Genomic DNA, 19,142 nt, shown 5'->3' with positions numbered 1-19,142 from the left:
TTTAAAACTGAAACAATCGTTTACGTTATTATATATACCTAGTAAACATTATTTTTGTAGACAAATGTACATTTAAAACATATTTTCTTACGTCATTTCCAATAATAAAAGAAATAAAATTTCAGCAGAAGTTCACTTTTATTATTATGTACATCCTGGTATTGACATTTTTTTAAATATTCATAATTTTTATTAATTTTATGGGTAAATATCTTGAAATGCCTCCATCTAAAATCTAAATTGTGTTTATACTTTATGCTCATGAGCCGAAGTGTAAAGGTTGAGGTTATCTTGTACTCAGAATTCAGATCCGTCGATATCGTGGCCTCCGTCACATCCCTAGAGTCGTGCACCGGCCGGCCGCTCCGCGCTCGCTGCATGATGTCATTCATCACACACTCACACATAGAACAGGTCGCCAGTCGACCCGCGCCGCTGTTTACATTTGTATAGCGATTATATCCTTCTTCCCGTGGTGACTTCACGACAAACCGCGTCTGTGATTTAATTTATTATTTATTGTACAAAATAGTTTATAGTTACAAAATGGCAAACAACAGGGCGACCAAATCTGGATTTGCCGCGGAGGCTCAAAGAAAGGTATGTTTTTTAAATGTACTCAATATTTAAATTTTCCAGTAAGATGTCTGCCTTGCCGGCAAATTGTTAGTTTTTGTAGACGGTTCGTACCTACCTACGTACGGATTTTCCGCTGAGATACCTACATATCGATTTGGGATGCTGGGTGGTCCAGATGTTGAGCCAAGGACTCAGCCATGACCTATTTATGTCACGTGCCTCGCAATATGTCCATAATTAATAAGGTAATTCGCGTAATTAATGAACTCGAAAGTTCTAATAAGTATTTGTCAAAAACGTCCCAAATTAAGTAGGTAGGTATCTACCTAGGTACTTACCTAGTTTTTTTTAATAAAATACCCAGATGTTTAGCTCGTACTGATCTATAAATCAAATATAAGTAAGTAAATCCCTGTACAATGATACACATCTATTAGGTATAAGAAAGACGAAACAAGAATCTTAAACGGTCGAAAACAGGTTCCAATTTCCACGGCAAAAAACGTTTGTAAGCCCCGTGTAGGTAGGTAATTCTAAACACCATGGACCTCACTTGTACTTGACTTACAGGTGTGTTTTATCATTCACTTTAATCATTTTACCACTGAATTACCTACCTATCTTACTTACCTACGTAATTTTGATTAAAGTATTCAATAATTATAGTTTATTCTTTTTTAAGTACCCTAGCATTATATTTTATCTGTGGCAACTGCTACTGGCAACGGCAACCGGTAGATATTCTTTTTTCAAAGATGGATTGATCATCGATGTATAGATAGGTAGGTAATTATTACAGACTGGCACGGCTTATCTCGTCGTGAAATTGACATATATTCTAGGAGGTAGCAACGTTGACAAGTGAGCATTTTAGTATAGTTGGTTCTTTGATATGCTGTTCCTCTTGCTATTTCGGTTACAGTCCGGGCTGTCTGGCTGGCCGCAGTGGTTGCGTTTAATAGTGCGCATCTTATCTGCACAGGAAAATATCCTTAATTTAAAGTCATTTTTTAACGCGTAATTTTTAATCGTTTGCCTTTAGATAGATCCATTAGACATACATTTTTTATTGCAAGACGTTTTTTTCGTTGTTAAATAGGTGCCAGACGCAATTTTTATTTCAAAATAATTAAAATATCATCGAAATAAGTGAAATTCCATCAACATGAGTTGATGAGTCCCAGTGAAGGATAAGTAATCACTGTGTTACTTATACTATACATAATATTAATTTTACTATTTACAGTTGTTTTGCAACAATCTACCATATCGCCTCCTTTTTCCCAACGAACCTCAAATAGGACGTTAATGTAAACTTGATAAAAACCAAATATCATCAAGAAATTAAAGACTTTTTAACGGATTTTAAACGCGATTTATTCATTGTATTATTTTCCCAAGTCTTTAATTTCAAAATGTATAATACTCGCGTAAAATTAATCACTAGAAAATACAAATATCATCAAATTCATATTTATACCCAAAAGTGTAATAATTATGAAACCATCTATTAAAAATATTAGTTTACTAATTATTCAATATAAGTATTAAAAAAGGATAATATAATATAAATAATAAAGTTATTACTTACCTTTTAAGCGGACTCATGTTGATGTAATTTCACTTATTTCGATGACATTTTAGTTATTTTGAAATAAAAATTGCGTATGGCACCTATTTTACAACGAAAAAAACGTCTTGCAATAAAAAAATTATGTCTGATGGATCTATCTAAAGGCAAAAGATTAAAAATTACGCGTTAAAAAATGACTTTAAATTAAGGATATTTTCCTGTGCAGATAAGATGCGCACTAATAAACGCAACCACTGCGGCCAGCCAGAAAGCCCGGACTCTAACCGAAATAGCAAGAGAAACAGTATATCAAAAACCCAACTATACTAAAATGACTTTTTTTTTAACGTTGCTAGCTCCCGTACTAATAGGTAATAATATGTATTTATGTACTTAAGTAGTTACATAGGCAGATATCACCATAAATAACTCTTAATAGTTAACGGTTATAATTAATTGCATTTGAATTAACTGAATGTTCCCACCGAGGTACCTAGGTAAGTTTTGCAGGCTGCGGCTTAGGATGTTCTACAATCTTCGAAACTAGAATAGGTAGGTACTCGATGAAGTTTATATGTAGAATGTTTTCTCTAGTTTATATTTAATTGACTCTATTGCTTTGTCACCGATTTCTTCAACAATAGATAGATAATTGTAGAGAATTAAGATGTATATTTATCAGAGCTTGTGTACCTACTCCGTACATGTTGTTTGTTACGTCAAGTATTGTAAGGTTTCATTTCGTTTTTATATAGGTAGTACCATTTTATAGGATATTTAATATATAGTTGAAGGTCGCTTTTCGATTTTTCTAGGAAATCCCTACCTACAAAACCATAAACAAACATTGAAATGTCCTGCAAAACACAATCAAAGCTTAATATTTAAGCATGTGTGCATTCTGTTTGATTCTTGATTCGGTACCTACCTATTACTAATTACACACAAATATGAGCAATAGGTACAAAAAACAAGGGTTGAATAAAGGTATAGAAGAATAAGTCTTAGCTCCTCAAATAGGTAGGTACCCAACAACCCCATTTAAAAACGGGAGGGAAACTTTTTTAAAGTTTAAAATCGCATGCTGAATTATTATAACAAATCAAACTTTTGTCGTTGATTTCATTAAAAATCACACAAAAATATATCGTGTTTTGCGTAATCCATACCATTGATATACCTAAAGTAGGTAGGTATATCGATATCATCAATGAACATACAGAACAGATTAACGATTTCATAACGTAGGGATAAATACACCTAACCACAAAGTACGCATTACAAAATGATGTAAGTACAACGTGACTAACTACTAACAATATTCATACTTCATAGAACAATAGTGTAATTGGCAATGAATTGGCACGACATATTTGCGACCATATGACATATTTTTGTATGCATGGAAATTCCGATGCTGTAGGTAACGCTTAGGATCGGTTTTGAATTTTAAAGACGTAAGGTAGCTTATGGACGTTAAGCTCGGTTATTTGCTTAGGATAAGTGTCTGCTGCATGTTGCAAGTATGTGAGGTGACACGGAAAAATGAATAATACATGGCCCGAGATTTTTTTTTGTGGCTGACAGAGACAATTTTATGAACTCATAAATAAATATACTCATTGATATGTTGACGATACATAATTCTGGTTTGGTTTTTCTTTCGTTAAAAGAAGCTTCGAATTACCTAGATAGGTATAATATGAAAAATACAAAAAAAAATTATGAAAATTAAAATAAATGATCTACCGAAAATATATTGACAATCAATTTTCACCCTTTTACGATATTACCAATATAATATTACGCAGCAGACTAATTTCGAAATAAGTCAGGTAGCGGTGATAGCACACGTAAATGAAACAACTATCTACGTTTTATTTCCATACTTTCCTTGAATTTATATGTAATGTCTTATTTATCAAGTATAATTATTGTAACACCTTGGAAAATTGCGATGATTGTGAAGTAAAACAAAGTTAGGTACCTATCTATTTCGTAACATGAGAAAACGTAGTGCCAGAGTAGATATTCTTCTTTCATATTATTTACCTTTAGCACAGAATAATAACTAGTAACTATCGTTATGTACCTTTAGCATAATACACATAATAGGTATTTTGTCCTTATTTTTGACAATGACATAATTAAACAACCCCGCCCGGGCAATGCCCGGGACTAAACTAGGACAGGACTAAACTAGGACAAATCTGGGGCGACCCGGACGGATAGGATAGCAGCCCTAAGTTTTATATAAATAAACTTTAACATACCCGTTTCAGAGTTAATTTTATTCAGGAAAATATAATTTTAAGAGTACATTACTACCTGAACCATGTTTAACTGATTCAAACATAATAATAACACATAACTTAACGTACATTATTAAAAGCAATTAGTATTAACAGTTAAAATTATTTTGGCAGATAAATACCAAGTAAAAGAGCATATAGCATAAAGAATTACGGAAGGCGGTTGTTGACCCTACAATTTAAATTGCTCAATATGTTTTGTATTCTATTTGAATACGAGTTGATTGCAGTTTCGTCCTATAGTGAAGCAACGTTTTAGATGTTATTCTTTGATACTATTTAATCCGGTTTTTCCAAACATATTCTTTTGCTTCAATTAACTTTAACATACGGTGCCTTGTGCTCTTATTAAATTTATGCTATGAAACTCGAGCGGAATATTCTGCCTTTAGTTTTTACCAAATCGTTACTAAACGAACATTCCTTCTGATTATAATTATTGGCTTCAGATTTGAACTTTCTGTCTGGCTATCCTTGTAAAATTTCTACAGAATTTCATTTCTACATAAATAACACCCTGCCTTGGGGCTTGGATGATCATCCAACACATAGTCGTCCTAACAAGCTACCAAAATAAGCGGTTAACGGACAATTCACAGTACGTTTCGTCACACTTACATACATTGTAATATTCATAAAAGTATCGTGAATATTGGAAGTCATCATGCACCTTTCTTCCTGCAGCCCATGTGGGTCAAGGAGAATCGGTCAACACTTTCAACCGGTTTCCTTGAGAGAACCGCTATCGTGGAAGCAATGCACGGCGCCAATGCATTTTTAATAAATAACGTAATCATGTATTCACATAACTTCATGTGGTTTAATTTGTACCATCAATTAGTGAACTGGCTGGATTGGATTGGCGTTCCGAATATGCACGGAATTCTAGGAACAGGAATGTGAAAAACTGTGCTAAGACCTAAACTGCAGCTAAGGATTAGAGCGTATTCAAATTAGGTTTTTCTTGCATTCCGTTCGGCCGCGGCGTTTACAATTTGTGTTTTCGGTTTGATTTCTCGGATGAGAAAAAGATTAAGCACCTAACTATAATTCAAATTCATTACAGAGATTCGAAAATAAATGAGCACAACCTGTCTGTTCGTTGATTGGATAAAATTCCAATTCCAAACCAAATTAACATTGTATTAGCGATATCCAGGGGCTAAATTGGTAAAGACGTTAAAAAAAAGTTGGTTGAGACTAGGCTACAATATGATTCAGAACAACAAAAATTACAAGTTTCCTTATAAAAATTATATTGAAATTGTAAGACGACAACCTCTCGAAAGGTTTTCTCATTTAAAATTAAAAATAAACCTTGACTAGCGTTTAGCTACTATTATGTATTCTGTGCCTTGACAAAATAATTGTTCCAATTAGACAATAGATAATAATTAATTAAATGCAAACATAGGCAATGAAACAGAATCATATAACATTTCCGGCTTCGTCTAAGTGCAATATAGCTGCATAGTTGTTTTGTTAAATTCCTTCAGTATGACGCTGCGTCTCGAAGTTTCTAATGACATCATTAATATATTAGGAGTTATTGGGAGTTATAATATTTTGGGTAGAATAACTTTGTATGTAAATGTTAAAACAATAATTTAGGGGGCAGGTAAGATGGTTTCATTATTCTTAAGTATATTTCCAATCATTGTTTATGCCTATAAAAATTCATGGTCTCACCTTACTTTTAAATTGTAAAGATATCAGATGAATCAATAAATTATATAGCGACCTTAGCTAAATATAAGTTATTAGTTTATAGGAACAGATGTTCAATTAGGTGCAAAAGAATTTTTTCATACTAATTCATCGACACGATGACGCATACAAGGCACGGTTCACTTACAACACAACCACACCTTATATGGTATGGCCTTTACTCAGGACGTATTTATAAGGCTTAAATAATATAGGCTACTTTCAAAACAACGCCATATGTTTAAGATTGACGCCTGACCAAATTTCTCTTACGTCGTCTTTGAATTTTAAGCCCCTGTGTGGACCAAATGTAAACATTAAACAGTTCTAAAACTAGTTTTGCTATGTTCCTGGGTGGCCCCCCATGAAACGTTAGATGTTGATGTAATCAACGTAATTTAAACCTCTACCTAGACTCTCGTTTCGGATAGCCAATACAGGAATTAGTATTCGAGATTCAGCTAACTTAGCTATATAGAAAACAGAACAGAATATGCGAGCAAATGAAACTACACACGTTTTTAAAGTGGATTCAGAAAAATTTGACAACCATCGAAATAGTGTTAAGAAGTGGTTGCTATTTCATCGGTTAAATAAACACAACAACTTAATATAAAACCCCTCAAACATAAATATTCAAAAGGAAATGATAAGGGAACGATTACAATAAAAATTCAAGTTCCTTTCAACCATCGCCACATTGAAGAATTAACGAACCAGAAAGGATGCGGTCGCACCTCGAATATTTTTAAAATGGGGTCAAATTTAACGGTCAGATGTAGCGACAACACTTAATCGTACATAAATATTAACACAAGAGAAAAGAGAAAATTACCAGAATGAAATTAGTTGGATGGAGAACAATGTTTCCCACGATCAGCCATCACAAGCCTAGAGGCACACTAGATTTTATACAAATAAGATTGATCATTGCATCGAATTAGCTACATGTAAGCACTAGGCGGCCTCATTGTGACCCCATTCCTGACTCCTTACCGGTCAATGTTGGAACTATTGTTGTAACAAGGTCTATACTCTACATGCAGCCATAACCATTTGAATAAACCTGTATGAATTGTTAGAACTATTTTCCGCATACGTTAAATTTAAAATAACGTTTCTAGAAATATGATAGTATCGAATCCATTGACATTGAGTCATGTTTATTTCTGAGCAGAGTTTTTGTTGCTAACGGACATGTATGGTTCTTACGTACTGAGATTGGTCATGAAAGAGCGTTGTGTACGCTATTGGTCATCATTAACGGCCTTCAAGCACATCTGCTATTATTAAAATAAGGCTTAACATTTGTATTATATTACAACGCTTGTGTAATAGTCGGTAAATTCCCTAAGTACTTTTAAAAAATATCATACAATTGATTGTCAACGATTGTTACAATACTATTAATGCTCTCAATTAAACCGTCAAGTGTCATAGATAGGGAGGCGAAGAGGGGAATTTTCTGCAATACTCGAGCGTGGCAGTTTAAGATATGAGAGATACCTTAGACCTAATAGAACAACCTTGTTAACTATTTAGCTCTTTAAGTAGTGACGCGCGCCCAGGATAGACGATCAGATTAGTAAAAAAAATCGATAGTCTGAAATACTCGAGCGCGTCAGATTAAGATATTGGGGGTTGATTTTAGTGTTTTAAGACTAAATTTAACTAATCTGACGATAAGTCCTTGACGCCGCCAAGTTATAGGGTCGCGAACTTGTAAAAAAAAAACGTTTATCCGGCATTCTCGAGCGCGATTGTTTTTATTTTTATTTTGAAGAATATAATCTAAAACTTACTAAAAATACAAAATCTGCCGGTTTCCGCGTGACCGGAAGTCTGGAGGAGCCATTTCGTCTTCCGAAAAACGCGTTGCAGTATATAAGTCGCGAACGATACATTTTACAAAAAAAAAGTTAGAATAAACAAAAAAGGTAATTTTATTTTACACAAAAAAGGTCTCTTTAAATTTTTGTCCAAAGTTAAATCTTTTTGACTTGAAGCATCATAAAAACTCAAACTCCCGGTTTTTTGAGTATATCTCGAAAACTGAGGGTGTTAAGAAAAATTGATATGAAATAACGATGATTAAAAAAAAGAAACTCTCAAACCTTTTTCGGTCAGATTAAGAGAACCCACCAACATTTTTGTCAGATTAAGAAAATATGCTTTCAGGAGACCGAGATAAACCTCCCCTATGAAAATCTGACGCGCTCGAGTATTTCAAAAGGACTTTTTTTTTCTGCATTTTCAAAAATTCATCGTAACTTATCGTCACGCCGAAATCGTCAGTTTTTTTAAGGGGAGCTTCCTTGGGGCCTACTTAACACCCCTTCCGAAAATCTGACGCGCTCGAGTAAATTTTTTTTTTGTGCCTTTTTGACGAATTAATATGCCTAGCCCCACCACGCAAACCGGCAGATTAGTATACCGTTGTTATCAGAGGCACTTGGGGCATACGTAGTATGAATATCTGACGCGCTCGAGAATGCCCAAGTAAATATTTTTTTTTACATTTTTGAAAATCCGTACACGCCAAACCCACCGCTAAAATGGTTTTTACCATAGAAGCTTTTCTTTTCGAAATTATTTTATCTATCGATTTTGATAAGTCTCGACGGCGCCGTTTAATTACGCCATTTAGCTACCTCGCCTCCCTATCTATCAACGTTATCGACGTATGATACGTATGTACCTACATAATTATGATGATAACTATAAACTAAGCAATATTTCATATCGTAAGCATAAAATATGAACCAATTAACTAAATATTGATACAATATTTGAAATTATGGATAGACTGGTCGGAATAGTAGAAACGGGACGTTGCTATTAACAAGAATCCACTTCCTTTGTCTTGAAACACAAATTAGATAATGTTTGGAATATTAATGGCTGGCCGAATAGTTGAACGTTATCGGGCAACTTTATCGACACGTTGAATTTCAACTGTACATCCGTCACGTTTGAATTAACATAATTATTAATTAGTCCGGCGAATTCATAAATCAAAAATAAAAACTAATAGTAGGTAATTCATGAACTTATCCGATCCGACCGATAAAGAATGTTTAATTGTTTAGTATAGGCGCTTAATGAACTGCAACAGTAGCTTATAGTAAAGCCTAATCTACTAGCTATTTGATATAAATTGATTTTAAAAGCGCTATATTTGTTGTTCTCCTAACTCGTAAGATTAATAGGTTGTATTATTTCAGTTTGTTGTCTCGACGTACATATATATAACAAGACGGAGAGAATTGTTCTTCTTAGTCCTTCTTTACTTTTAAAAATGTATAAACCATTAGCAAATTTTACTGTTACATGACTCGTTTTGCATTGCAACGCCATATCGTCATTTACGTGCATTAATCAAGAAATTTCGGCAACGTATGACCGTTTTTAATAACGTCTGCCCTCTGTTGACTCATCTGAATCCTTTGCGTATTACGTCATCCTGCGATCTTGCTCCAGTCTCGTATCCTTACCCAACGAGACTGTTTTACGTATTTCTTAGTATTGAGTCATCTATATTATTATTACATGAAGTATTTCTGTACAGTTCGTGACAAATTGATTATTGAGAAATCGACGCATTTCATTCGATAGTAAGTTTCCTCGTGAACCTGACCATGGAGTGAACTGTAAAACCCTACGTTAAGTGGAACAATGCGAAAATCTCATTAACACTAATAACTGTAATATATTTAATTGTAATGCGGCCTAGAGATGTTGTTGTGGCCTCAATTTACACGCAACTAAATGTTTCCAGATGCATTTTCTAAGTTTTACATACCCTTTTATTTTAATTTTTAGTGTATACAAATACACATATTAAAGTCTTTCTAAACAATCCTTTTCATTTAAGTTTATTCTGTATGAACTGTTAGGATAAAAAGGTCTGTAAATACCAGAATATTTTAAAAGAAATACCTATGTGTGAATTTGTTAAAATAATGATAGCATACCATTTTTACATTGATAATCCCGGCTACGATATTCAAGATAAATAATTTATATTTATAGGCTTTGAATGTAACAGAGAATACTATTCTATGAGGCTGCAGCCTGAATATGACATTTAGGTCATTTGCCTCAAGCTGAGAGACGCATCTACTGATATTAAAACCAGAAAGCATTTTTTATTTCAAACCTTTTTCTGTGACTAAGTACTATTTTTTAACCGACGTTATCACGAACGAAGGCAGATTTCAATACGCATATTTTTTTCCCTTAAATATAATATTATTGCTTCATTTCTATATCAAGAAAAACTTTTTACATAATCCCCTTTGACAGACATTCGTCTTCTAACTTCAGTTCCCATCAATTTCTCAGATGTGTAGAACACTAATTGACTTGTTAGGGATGCTTGTAACAACGTTTTTGTCTTCCATGTACGTTTCTTCCTTGTCCTTATAAAAACTAGTCTACAGAAAAGTGGGTTAGCACACGAGGTTTAATGATGACAACCCATCTCAAAGACGTTTATATCCATTAATGTAATTCATCAAGAGCTAAGCCATATAAATTGTTTTTATTGACCAGTAAATGGCCATAACAAAATACGTTTGGCGCCAGACGGTTGTCGCTTTATCTTGAAGCTATTTGGTTCATCGAGTCATGGAAATCGAGTCTAGAGTAAACGTAACGTATTGCTTCTTATTTTATTATACAGATATCTTATTACTTGTCCATCGATCTTGTGAGGAGACAGTTTCTGTTTATATTGTCTTAGAGTTTCGGCATATATAATATCCTGGAGAAGTTAATATAGGTATGCAATTTTGGATTCCTGACTAACTAATAAATGATGATTTACAGGATTTAAAAATCAGTTCGAATAAATAAGTACCTATAAATAATAATCGGATATTATGTACTTGTGAAACCAACCAGTAGGTAATTGTGGTCATAGTAATTGTTGCTACAGACTGTAAAGCTTATCATCCTACAGGAATCGATTCGTACCTATGTAATTAGATTACTATTAGTTTAGTAGTATTTATTTTATAAGTAGGTAACCATGGCTGGTTTTTGCGATCATAAGAGGAATTTGCCAGTCTGTTCAATTCACAGCGTAATCTGTCTGGAAATAAAGAGGTTATTATACTGCCCCTTACTTACCTCTTTATGTGAGACAAAGACGAACCGAGCTCAATAACTAGAAATAAAGTTATGAGTACAATATCCCAATACTGTCAACATAATGTGCTATATTGGTGCTATAAGATAAAATCAATAGGCAGTTAACTGAAATATTACGTACGTTAGATGGCTTATTATTACAATCGCGTATACAATTTATCCTGTCCTTATCAGTTTGACCTTGGCTCGAATGGTTAACATTGACGAAACTCGCATAAAATAAGGTTTCGCACATGCATGTATTTTATTCTAAGTATATAATTATTATGTCAGTAGTAAGTTTTAGGATAAAATTTATTTATTCACTTCGATCGGTTTAAATAATAATTATAATATAAAGGAAAAAGACAATACGAAACCTTCATATTTCATAAGGATGTTGAAACTTGAAATATAAAAATTGTAGGTAGGTTGGTATCTTGTTGAAACTATAAACAGCAAAATGCATAATGTAGCCACGGAAGATAGTAAAACTCTATCTCTCTATCTTTGTATTAAATAAATAATAAATATTATTTTAATACATTGCGGCCTTGAATATGAATTTCACGGTTAACTATATCGTCTGATATTGAAGTTTTAACTATATATATAACTACTCTATTTTCATATAATGTTCAAAATTATTATTCTCATTAAAATATACATTAAATTACATGCTTTCCTTCAGCTGGTAATATTAAAATATTATATAGAGCTATAAAAGTGATTATATTTTATATTACTAACAATATAATAATATAATAAAATACAATTGAAATGATAACTTTCAAACTAGATTTCGATCTAGGCAGGTCACGGGGTCATCGTCCTCTCCTTGCATTATTGATTAAAAATGCATGAATGCAACATAGAAGTTAGACCATATACATTATAGGTAGATACTTAAATAATGTGTATCTTATAGAATCTTATTATTGCAATTCGAGATTGAATTATTATCCTTATTCAGGTATATTTTTTATCCTATAAAACCCGTTTATATGGTTATTTGATACGTTCAGGGATAAGTTCAGGGAATTGCTTCGGATAGTAGATTATGTTTAGGGAATTTTGTTTATATGCCTTGAGGGACCTAGAACCGCATGATAGGAATATAAATGAATGAACTTACGTCAGTAACAGGTACTCATCTAGGCAAAGAGTCACTCATGCATTTAAATTAAACGCTTATAGAAAAAACCTTATATATTCCAATAACTTGATGAAAAAATATTTATTTACAAAAATTAACAGTTTATCAATACTTTAAATATGTATATTTTAGCGTAAAAAATTAGTCAAAGATCAAAGTGAAAATGTGTTTTAATTGACCGTTGACCAGACGAGTCGACAAAAGAGGAAAATGTAGTCACCGCTAATAATTTGTACTAAATTAAGAATTAGCGTATGTAATGTTTCCAATAACAATACATACTTATTACTTGCACATTTATTGACCTTGTTCTGACATCTCTTAAACCGACCTCATTTCTCTTCTTGTTAAATGAAGGTTGAAAATTGCAATATGTTGCGCGTCACCTTTTAATATAATAACTATTATAAAGAAGTTACTGGTCATGAAGCATACCATTATTATTCAGTTGTTATTTTAAGTATAGTAATTTCTTGAATTGGTATTTAACATCTGTTTTCAACTGTGGTTTATGTATCATGCGTATGTAATTCGGGGTATGATTATTTTTACTTTAATTAGGTATTACATCGATGTATGTAATTATTGTGAAAATATGATCAGAATTTCTCGGATATTCGCCGAAAAAAAGGTGAATGATATTTCCTTGTGTAATAAAAAAGGCAAAAAATTTGATATGATTATTTTTTCATTATAATTTTGGAGCTAAAATAGAAAGTAGAAAATATTCTGCATATATTTTGAGCGTAACGCAAGCCAGGTGGAAAAAATGCTTAAAAAATGTGTATAAAAATAAATTTAATAAAGCGTTGACCTAGTTACGTCGCTCTCGAGGCTTGAACAAGTAAACATTTTTATAGCACTTGTCCAATATCCATATTATAACACTAATTAACTTTAATAAGTTTTATTTTTTTGCATTTCACTGTTTTTATTCTATAATAGAGTTGATTCTATAATATCTACCTATTCTCTACGGAAGTCTTTCAGTTATAATTTTTTGTTTAAACTTCGTATATGCTAGGTCATTATACAAGTTCAAGATCATAATATTAGATTTTTTTCTCTCGTTTATCGCATATAGAAAAATTACTATACTCAATCAGCAAGATAAATTTCGTTTTTTCAAGTCAGATAAAGAAAAAAAGTCTTCAAATGCTGCGAATTTCAATTTCTTTGAATGCCATGAATCAATCCACAAATAGCAACTGCGATGTATAGAGCAAACAGACGAATTATTTTTCATTATTCAAATATTGCACTATTCATTTGTTAAATTTACTTTATTAACCCTACATACCTACCCTACCGTTTTCATACCTTTTTAATGACATATCGGATACCTAATTAATAAAACACATATTATGTACGTGTAACTTCTAACTCCCCAAGCCATTGCGAATCGAGTATAAGTCCAAAAGAGAGAAATATTCAATTTCCCTCCATATTTGCGAGTAAAGAAAGTGGTTATAATCGAGTTTATCTTCATTCCAGATCAACAGCAAATACAGCGAAGAGCTTGCTGAAGAATGCTTAGAATGGATCAGGGTGATAACTGGAGAGCCCATCAACGTGTCTGGGGACATGGATAACTTCTATGAAGTACTTAAAGATGGCACCCTTCTGTGCAAGTATGTATCTTTCAACTCTTTTGGTGAAAAATCTTCGGATTCTGTTTAAAATGTAGGTAGTCCTTATAACTTAAGCTTGTGCTAGGTTTGAGAAGATTAAAATTTATATTATATTAATATAAATTTTAATCTCATATAATATTTATATTTTGAATATTTTATATTATTAACAAATATTTTTTTATCACATTAGCGATACAGAAAATAATATTGATATAATTAATAATGAATTTAAAAAAAATAAAGGACAATATCGTAACCTCGAAGTACATATAAGGTAACGGCACCAGTGGTGGACAAGCATCCAGTAATGGACAAAATAAATTTTAAATTTAAATAATAAGACCAAAATTAACGTTATGTAATTTGGCAATACTTAGAATAAAAGTTTGGTTCATAAGCTATCAAAATACGAAACTTTATCTTATTCGGCCAACATGTTTGAAGATGGCATAACTTTATGTTTAGTTGCTACGACTCGTTTCTCAGAAATCCGTTTTTACTAAGGAAATCCTTAAGGAAGTGAGGACACAATTTTGTTTATAAGAATTTTTGTATAAATCTTAGCAAAATTTGATATTATTTTTATTTATAGTAGTTAAGTGTACGAAATATTACATGATTTTGTATCAAGATAGGTTATGTTGTTTTAATAAAATTCTTCAGTGTCCATAACTGGATTTAATTCTATGCATATATCCATTTATGGACATATGTCGAAAATAAACTTTTTTTAAAGATATTAATTACATGCGCTTTTCTGTATTTTCTTTTCTCTCTGATTAATAATATACCTATGACGACCATTTCAAACATAGGGTTCCATTATTGTACAACAATTGTCCATGACTGGATTTGCTTTGGTTCCAATAATGGACATTGATATTTTTTGTTAAAATTACACTCCGCGGCTAATTAGTAATGCAATATTGCAATCAATTCCCTTAATAATGGGGATAAAGTAACAAAAGCCGCTGAAGGATGTGAAGCGCCAAGAATAATTTTGCACAATAAACTATCAGTTAAAAGTCCTCAGGTCTGCTCAATGGGGGCAACAACATAATATCTAGATCTAAACATGAAGAATAATATGTAGCGACACCTCGCTCTGAATCCCGCAAGCAAAATGTTTTCGCTACAGAGCATATATGCAACTTTCTAACATCATTCATAGGGGTCTTAAAGGCCGGCCAGTCGAGTAGACTGGTCAAGAATCCTCCCATTTTCGATGGAGGAATTCCACCTTCCTTCCTCCACAAATATATTTTAGAACAATGGGTCATTATGTGCTGTGCGACTCGTTCTCGGCTTCATTCTCTATCTCTGCGTAGAGAAGCGTCATACTTATGCGTGTTATAACGCATCTATCATAGAGAGTTCTCTGATGAACTGTTTGGATTGCTGTCTGCTGCTAAATTCCACCACCATACAGCACACGCGCTTAAATTTCATCCACACCATCTTGACAACAGTTTATAAGAAGCTCTTTGCCTCGTGCTACAATTAGGAATCAATTTATCCATATCGATGGACCGATCAGATTAAGGCTGCTGGCAGATTCAGATAGGCGATTCACTTCACGAGTGTAGCAGAATGCCAGGAAACAGAGAGATATGGCGGAACATCGTGAAGCGGGTAACATCTACCCCCCAAACCTCATGTTGACCACGTTCGCTCTGTCTAGAGTAATACGACGAAGAAGGAGAGGTCCCAAAATGGTGGCATTATGTGTGGCAGTACTTTTTTTAGTTATATTACTCAGCCCTGACGAAAATAACCACTATTGTTTTTTCTTAACGGTCACAACTCGTATTTAACGATGCATTTATCCAATTTTTGCCTAGAAAATGGAAATTAAAATATTCTAAGTATGCAAAATAATTAATAAATATAATTTTTTATAAATACATCCCAGATTCATTGTATTCCAATCATCATTTTCAAGATTCTATTGATACATATAAGTCTTCTCCAAGTGTAAATAACTGGAAAAACAGGTTTAGGTACAGTCCATAAATGGGTGTTTATAACTGGATGTTGTCCAAAACTGGGTGTCCATCATTAAAATTTAACTGTCCAACACTGGTGCAAAAAAGTGTTTTTTTAATTTATAAATAACTTCATTATGTATGCATTGTAATATTTTTTCTAACATTGGTTACGTTAAACTAACATTGAACTAAAGGTATAACTAAACAATATCCAATAAAGTTAAAAAACCTATGAGAAAATTGCAAAAAACTTCTTTTTTTTCCTTAATCTGTACAAGACTGGTGCCGTTACGTTACAACATGATGGTAAAATCGTCAATTAGTTTGATGACAGCTAATGTAGCTGTTTGGTTAGGCTCACTATAAACCCAATATAGCCTGTTTCAGTTAACATTGGTAATTGCTTTGTTCGTTAATGTTGTATTAACCTGAATTTACGACCCACCCAATCTTTAGTCCATTATTCATTGGGTTTGTTTTTATTAGAGTGAAAAAAAAACTGTTAAAAGATATTTTCCTGATAATTTCGCTTAACTGACCAAGTCAGTGAAGTTCCGTGTGACCGGTGACGTGTCCCTTTGTGGGTGGGAAGGGTTGACAACATAATGGCATTTTCCATTTGTTTTTTTTTTACGTTTTTTTTTACCTATATGAAGATATGTCATATGCGATCAGTCTTATGCATCTAGTTAGACAGCGTCTTTTTTTATAGGCTTTAATGCGAATCCAGGATCAATCAGTTCATTTACTCACTCACTTTCCACCATACTAAGGAGTAAGGAGGCAATCACAACAATATCTGATTTAACTACATCAATAACAAAAAATTTTTTCCATTCCAGGCTCGCGAACAGCATCAAACCAGGCCAAGTGAAGAAGATAAACGAATCCAAAATGGCGTTCAAGTGCATGGAGAACATCAACGCGTTCCTCGAAGCGGCTAAACAGTTCGGTGTGCCCGCCCAGGAGACCTTCCAAACTGTCGACCTGTGGGAGAGGCAGAATCTCAATTCCGTTGTAATTTGCTTACAGTCGCTGGGTAGAAAGGTAAGGATTATTATAATATTATGTACTATCATCACCATTGTTAAATTCATCTCTGTTTACTGTAGAAAAAACAACGGTCAGCTGGCACGACATTATTATAAACTGGTGTTGGTACTGTGTTAATTGTATTTTATTATTTTTAAAGAAGGATATTTAATTATTATAAGTAGTAACAGGCATTCTATATTTTTAAATGCGGCGGAAGTCACCTTCGTGATTTAACATATTTTTTGATATTTTTCTTATTAGACGCTGTATTTTGGTTTACGAAGATTAGATTGGTTTTACGAAGTATTAGGTATTAGGTAAAAAGATAAAAGTGTTGTTCAATTTCTATTTCATCCAAGTGTCCACTAAATCAGCCAAATTAGAAACATATATAACTTCTCTTATTTCCAGGCCCACAATTACGGCATGCCGTCAATAGGACCAAAGGAGGCCGAGAAGAACGTACGCAACTTCACCGAAGAACAACTGAGGGCGGGTCAAGGCGTCATCTCCTTACAGTACGGCTCCAACAAAGGCGCCAACCAAAGCGGCATCAACTTTGGCAACACAAGACATATGTAAACAGATTAAAAACATTACCATAGCCAACAATAAACTTGTCGTAACTATGGAAATTTTGGCGCGAAACCGCCACAGTCAATAAATGTTCAATCCATAGATTATATAAGTAGTTCTGATTAGCATAAAAAAAGTACTTAGAATGGCGATATTATTCGAGTCTTAATCTCAATAAGGACCATTATACAAACTGCGTATTTAGAATCTCTATAAGTGAAATATATTCAATTGATCTGTGTTTAAAATTTTATAAATGTACTAGTTTATATTGCATTCCGCATTCATTCCATGATTGGATTTACTTTAATATAATGACAAGTAAGATTCTTTTGATCTTACTGTAGTTTAATAAGTCGGTTAGCATTTGTTTTATTTACGAAAATAATAATATAAGCATTTTATTACTAGTTCTCCTAATTCTTTAAGATCTTCTAATCTGAAGTGAAATGCCAATTTCCGACTTCCTTAGCTTTTTTCTTATGCATATTTATCTTTATAAAATAATATTGTGCCTTTGAAAGTCCTAAAAGGTTTTTAATTGTTCATCGAAGGTGACTAAAATATAAAGTATTTTCCAAATTATCAAGAACTATTCTTGAGTCATTTTATAATGAAATTAATTCATTCCACGTTATATTTATTGTGTTGTTACTGTGATTAACCATTATATAAAATTCCTCTATTCTTATAGTTATATATTTTTATGATTCATTTTTGTAAGTTTCACGAAGTTTAGACTTTGTGAAAGTACGTAGTAATAAATAATAATCACAAAAATGGTTTTTATTTTGCATGTTTTCCTTTTACAATAAGCTTTTTTTGATAATACCAAGATATAATATTATACCTACCTATTTAGTTTTATAGCATTTAAAATACCAAGAGAGCTCGACTCGACATTACAATTTTTTGTTTTATAATTTTATGCAATATATTCCATCGGTCACTCACACTCACACACAATTTGAAATTGAATTAATACGACTTTCTAGAAAATTTTATTAGGTATTATATTTTAATTATTCTTTGGGAGATTTGGGGTCAGCGGCATAACATACCTAAGCTTAAAGAGTACATGATAAGAACTAGGTTTCATAGTCAAATATGTAATATCACAGACGGACCTATTCAATTTTGTAAAAATGTACTATCATAAATTAAAAGTGCTTGTAAATTATTTTGTTATTTGTGGTAGATATCGTGCTGTGCGTATTTAGAGTCAAACAAACAGGAGGTAATTAATGATTGTGATTCAATAACATGCGTTGCGCGCGTTAGTCTTAGATATACATATATAATAAATCTGTAGAAGGGTCAATTCTGTACATTGAAAATATTGAAAAAATAAATAGCAGGGGGTGTTACTGGATCGATACCAAGCCCAAATATGTGATTAAAAAAATTTTTGTCTGTCTGTCTGTAATCTGTATGTTCAGGCATCACGTG

General features: G+C 32.7%; 1 protein-coding gene across 2 annotated transcripts; it reads left to right on the top strand.

Annotated features, from left to right (window-relative positions):
• Positions 1 to 379: 379 nt before the first annotated feature.
• On the top strand, positions 380 to 18,473 carry LOC123695422 (myophilin). 2 transcript variants are annotated; one of them, XM_045641265.1, is made up of 4 exons: positions 380 to 600; positions 13,955 to 14,091; positions 16,925 to 17,129; positions 17,529 to 18,473. In XM_045641265.1, the coding sequence occupies exons 1-4, from the start codon at positions 547 to 549 to the stop codon at positions 17,697 to 17,699; spliced, it is 567 nt and encodes a 188-aa protein (XP_045497221.1). In that variant the 5' UTR covers positions 380 to 546; the 3' UTR covers positions 17,700 to 18,473. The 2 variants fall into 2 exon arrangements, with proteins under 2 accessions (XP_045497221.1, XP_045497222.1); XM_045641266.1 differs by lacking the exon at positions 380 to 600 and adding an exon at positions 10,705 to 10,824.
• Positions 18,474 to 19,142: the final 669 nt, after the last annotated feature.

Source organism: Colias croceus, chromosome 11, assembly GCF_905220415.1.
Source record: "Colias croceus chromosome 11, ilColCroc2.1".
Lineage (NCBI taxonomy): Eukaryota > Metazoa > Arthropoda > Insecta > Lepidoptera > Pieridae > Colias > Colias croceus.
The sequence above is the reverse complement of the archived record's forward strand: the minus strand, read 5'-3'. Positions and strand labels throughout refer to the sequence as shown.